Genomic DNA, 5,553 nt, shown 5'->3' on the forward strand with positions numbered 1-5,553 from the left:
GTTTTAAGAGGTCCTAGGCCTCACTAAAAACCTAGGTGGCGTTGTCGGCCCCCGTGTTTTTTATAAATTTATCCACCCCTTAATCCACGGCCCTCTTTACATATACATGTTGTTGTTCCAAGTAGATATGTATAAATGTCCTCATACCTGGAGAAGACCTTTAACTACTTAAAAATAAATGATGAAGAGGAAAATATGCAAATTTTTTACTGCATAATTTTGTGAAACTTACTTCTGTTGACATGAACTTTGGATCACGGATGTCTTTCTTTAATCCATTGGCAAACTTTAAAGTTTCAATATAGCGATGATAGGTCAGTGTCTTACTTTCACCTTCCAGAGAGTTTGAATTGAAGTGAAAGCCTGTAAATAAAAACAACTCAGTTCAACGATGAGCAATATCTAGATGTTTCCATCACCACGCAATAATTCAGTTGCATTGTTAGGGTAAACAACTAATATGCAACAACTAATTAAAGTATTTATTTGGCATGGCTCTGTTTTAACATGAACACAGCCAACAAGCTTCATTATGTTTTGAAAATTATGATTTGAAAGTGGATGAGTAGCCGCTCTGCAGTGTCTGTGCACCAGGAACCTTTCAGGACGTTAAGGAGAAAGCTGAGAATGACGCCTCCTGCAGGGGGTGGAGGTATGTACATCTGGTACTCTCCCAAAGGAACAACCCACGCATCAGTCACGGAAACTTTATACTCTTTCAAGTCATCCATCGTTATATTTCCTCCTGAGCAAAAACATTGAGTCTGTGAGTGATCATGGCTTTACAGACCCAATTGATTTGTTAATTTGTAATCAGATAATTGTGGCAGGCAGAGATAGAATTGAAGAGTAGAATGGTTGGGAAAGACCTTACCTGCCTCATTTATGTCACTGACTAAATTCTTTGCCATTTCGTCATTGTAAAAAGCGTCTGCTCCTTCATCTGCAATAATCTTCAAAGTCTCCATCAGTTTCTCAAACTTCACAGTGTCATCGGTCTTCAGGAACGTCCCGTTCTCGTGTGAATACAACTTTCTACAGGACACATAGAAAAAAAAATCACTTTAATGTAGAAAACTGAAATGTTGCTCATCATCATTGTGTCAGATATTTTTCACAGCAGCCATTTTGACACAAAATAGTAGGGTAAAGACTTAAGGCTGCGCTCCATTTAGTGCAGCAGAGCTTCTCCAGTGAACATGCACAAGCACCCTGACTCTGAATAGCACAGAATCTTAATTAGTATCATTGGTAATACCTGCTTTTACCCTATTATGTCAAAATGGCTGCTGTGAAAAAAGTGGGTGTCTTTAATACCGTAGTGCTGGGCCCGCACTTTCATTAATGACCTTGATAAATCCACCGTGGACTTCATTGATACGAATTCCATGTTTGACCAATTCAAGGGTCTCCTTGAAGAGTTCAGCCCATGGCAACTTCCCAAAACGCCTGTGTGCCTCTTTATAGCCCCTTAGTTCACCTGGGACCCCAATCCATTTACCAGCTGCATGGATAGATAGCAAGGTAGGTCAAAGTAAGTATATACATTTACTAAATGTCTGTACAAGTCCCTACAATCAGAACTCAGTGTTTGTTCAGTGTGATGTGCAGAGTTTGACACTAGAAAGATGTTTTCACATTCATCTGCTAAAAGTGGAAAGTAGCTCTGAGCTCATTGAACATCTGATTTTAAGAGGGTGGGGCCTACCAGCATTAATTTCTGACAGTTTGGAAGTCCATCCTGGTCCAGTATACAACTTAAACACTGATAACCAGTGCAGACACTGAGAATGGACTTTACAGTTAACTGTTATTCACCAGTCCTCACTCTGGCCTGCTAGTATCCAGTGTGTTTCCAGCAAGCTTCAAAGTATGCTGCTATTGTATTTGTGGACTCTCTTCAATACCAATATCTTTATCTATTATTACAACAGTATCGTTTTAAGCTTTACTCTGTTTTTATTAGACTGATGCTGTGCACTAAAGAGAGGGTTTCCTGCCTCACAATGTTCTCATTATCTCAGATCTTACTTTCCTGAATAAGTGTGTCACAAGATCTATACCTCTTACTCATACATCTTACTTCAGTTTAGGCCAGTTCTTATCCTGGTGTGTATACAACCAGACTCTTTTGCATGGGAAGCAAGTGGGACAAATATCAACAAAGTATCTTCAGGATGACATAAATCTTTTAACTGTTATGTAAATAAAGTTCTCCACATGTGAACTGTACTGAATCTAGGTTTTTAGGTTTGCCCCTACTTCCTGCTCCAGTAGGAGCTCAGTAACACAGCAACCTAATAGCTAACACAGCAACCTAATAGCTAACACAGCAACCTAATAGCTAACACAACAAACAGAACAAGAACAACAAGAAAGGCTCCAAGAATGAGGAAAAGATAACGATGATGAACTGATGCAGTACTTGACGTCTTTGAGGTATTATTGGAACACAACTCCAGCAGGTCAGATGTCACATTCCTGGGTACAGTCTCTCTGGAGTTGATGATTGTGACTTTGCCTTTGACAAGAGGAGATATTATTATTTAACTTTGTCTCCACAGAAGGTTAGCTCTACTGTATTAAACCTATGTGGCTGTTACCAGAGCTGTCCATCACTGTGAATATGGACCCCCCTCCGATGCCCATACTCTGTGGGTTAAAGAAAGAGGTGCAAATCAGCGCAGCGATGGCAGCATCTACCGCTGAGCCTCCATTTCTGAGGATGTTTCTGCAACATTTCACAACAATCAGTCACACATTTAATTTCATTTGAAATGCTAAATGATGCATATTTGTTTAGTCATTTAAGGGGTAACTTCATTACCAAGATCTTACTATAGTTATAAGTAGGGATGTCCTGAAACAATCTCAATGATAAATACAGTTCGTTCAGGTAACTCAGGTAAATGCTACACCGAAGCACCAAACACTAGAGACAGAAACTCTCTCCAAACAGCAACAAGACAATAAAGATTACAGAAGGTTTGTTATTTTATACTTCATGTAAAAACTATTTAAAAAACCATCCAGGAACAGGTTTAATACATTTTGTTTCTTAATGCAATGCAGAGCTATTTTATTCTGAAGACTGCACACTGGATTGATTTTCATAACATTTATGTACTTTATGTACATAAAGTGCACAAAGTATTGGCAGGACTTTGTATCGACAGATACTCAATATTAAATAACTCAAATCAGAGGCTAAACTTTGGGACAACCCCAGTTATAAGAATAGTTCTGTAAGTTTAAGTTTTTAGTTACATTTTGTTCATGCAGTTTAAGCAGATCTCCAAGATAAAAGTACTAACATTTACAGAAAATAGACAGCGTGTGTCAATTCAAATCAAATTTGCTGCCATGTACATTACTTTTATAACCATAACAAAAGTGTAAAATGGCACTCACACTCCAACCTGTGAACAATCCCAAGTGTCTGCAGCCACGGCACCTTTTCGATAATAGCCAATACAATACATAATTTCAAAAAAAAAAATCAAACAAGCAATCACAAAGATCGCTACATAAGAAATTTTCTTTGCCTTCGACATGGCTGATACTATCCAACGCTTCGATCATTCAAGTTTCAAAAATTTGAATGATTGAGTTGATCATCAGGACCTTGAAGTTGCAATTATTTATAGCCTCCTTCACAAGAACAAAGATCCAACAATGAGATAGACTTGACCTTTACAGCTAGTAGTCACGCAACTGGAGCTATCTCTATCAATCTACACAAACAGACTAAAGGCAACAAATGTTTCGAAGGTGTGTCAGAGTGTTGTGAATGTCCAAAAAAAACAGGTTTGAGGCCTTGATCCAGCAACCACTTTACATTTTATGATCAGTTTAAAAATGCACAACTTTGCTGATTAACTTCAACCTGTTATTTACAGTCCTGTAAAGTGTGTGTCGAAGATACCACATGTAAAAAAAGCGTAAAGGGGTGACTCGTGGTCATGCCAGTTTTTCCATCACCAAAATGTACATGGTTGGCACCATCGACATACAGGACAGGTAAAAGCAGAACGCTGAATGAGGCTTACTCAACTGTTATTGCAGCACAGATCCATTAAATAATTTTGTTTTCTGTGATATTAAGCTGGATCTTTGGGGTTTGAGTAATGCAGATAAACAAGCAGCAGGAAGATTTCAGTGGTTCACTGGATGAAAATATCTTTCTGGCAGGTAGACAGGTAACAGGCAGACAGACAGGTTCAGGTGTGGGGACAGAGCGAAACCAAAAGAAAACTCAGAAACAAAGCAAGTTGCAGCAGGATGAACCGACAGCAATGAAACTAATCAGAGCATTATCCACAGACAGGAAGGACTCTTTCAAAGTAAAACAGGAAATAACTGATCCATCAGACCACTGAGAATGAACTTTAAAGTGAAGGAGGAGACATCTCTCAAAATCCTCCTCATCTTCCTCCTCCTTTCTTGACCTAAATGAGCTATGATACAGTAGATCACTCCATTGTTTAGTGACTTCCCACTCTGGTTGGCCTCTCTGTCGTTAAGATTTATACAGATTAAAAACAGTAAAAGAGATTTTTTTTGTCAGCATTGATGAACGTTAAATAAAAGCTATAAAATGAATTGTGTTGTTCCCCAGGGTTCAATTTTGGGTTCCATCCTATTTAACCTTTACACACTGACATTTGGAAAGGTAATCAGTCTCCATCGCTATGCTGATGACACTCAGCTTTACATAGCTGCGTCTGCTGATCACTCGGGGCCAATAGATGCCCTTTTTAACTGTGTTTTTTTAGATTTTAAGCAATGGATGGGAGGGAATTTTCTACAGCTCAGTCAAGAAAAACGGAATTGTTTGTGTTTTTTACCTCGGTACTGTAATGTTATTCCCTGTCGGTCTCGGAGGCTGTGTTTGATCCCGGTCCGGCTGCTGAGCCCGGTTCTGTCGCCTGCTGACGGCAGATACAGTTAGCAGAAGTTGATGAGTGGTTAGCTACTTTAGCTTAAGCTATCTGTCTATCAGGAAACTCTGTAAATCACAGAGAGTTGAAGCTGAGCAGACGGAGGACGTCAGATGGAAAACCAAGAAAATATTTACTCCATAAAATCTGATCCAGTTTCACCAAATCAGGCAGACAGTGAACGTTTGGTCCTCAGAGTTGATGTGTTCTCGTCATCGTCCACTTGCTCTCACCCTTCGCACACACGGAAGAAGGCGACGAAGGACGCCCATTCCTTCATTCTGCGCTCTTTCATTATCTCCTGCCTTCTCTGCAGGCTCCCTTCCGTCTTTCATGTCCTTCACCCGCCCCCCCCCCAATCGCTCGTCTCTTGGGATTCTGTGGCGTGTCGTGAGGCCGTCGTGTGGTTGAGTCGTCTTGTAATTATTTTATAAAATCTAAAGTATTCAACAATTGAAGGCAGAGGGAGAGAGGAGACAAGAGAGAGGACAGAGAGGAGGACCAGAGAGGAGCAGAGAGAGAGAGAGGAGAGAAGGAAGGAGGAGAGAGGAGAAGAGGAGCGAGAGGATTATCGTTGTATTTAAGCAGTGGAGGCAATCAGATCGCCCGGTGT

At 40.1% G+C, this 5,553-nt stretch overlaps 1 protein-coding gene across 1 annotated transcript in view; it reads right to left on the reverse strand.

Moving 5' to 3' along the window:
- Positions 1 to 3,638, reverse strand: part of LOC118323316 (glutathione hydrolase 5 proenzyme-like) — a 7,909-nt gene extending 4,271 nt beyond the window's left edge. Inside the window, exons 1-7 of the mRNA XM_035655265.1 lie at positions 3,412 to 3,638; positions 2,604 to 2,731; positions 2,426 to 2,521; positions 1,318 to 1,504; positions 875 to 1,035; positions 599 to 745; positions 233 to 363 (exon numbers count right to left, since the gene is read on the reverse strand). Coding sequence (XP_035511158.1) covers positions 233 to 363; positions 599 to 745; positions 875 to 1,035; positions 1,318 to 1,504; positions 2,426 to 2,521; positions 2,604 to 2,731; positions 3,412 to 3,554 — 993 coding nt within the window. The 5' untranslated portion in view covers positions 3,555 to 3,638. The remainder of the gene's footprint in view (positions 1 to 232; positions 364 to 598; positions 746 to 874; positions 1,036 to 1,317; positions 1,505 to 2,425; positions 2,522 to 2,603; positions 2,732 to 3,411) is intronic.
- Between the last annotated feature and the right edge of the window lie 1,915 nt (positions 3,639 to 5,553).

The sequence above is a fragment of the Morone saxatilis genome, unplaced genomic scaffold (assembly GCF_004916995.1).
Source record: "Morone saxatilis isolate NCDOM2014 unplaced genomic scaffold, NCSU_SB_2.0 Contig14, whole genome shotgun sequence".
In the NCBI taxonomy this organism is placed as follows: Eukaryota; Metazoa; Chordata; class Actinopteri; family Moronidae; genus Morone; species Morone saxatilis.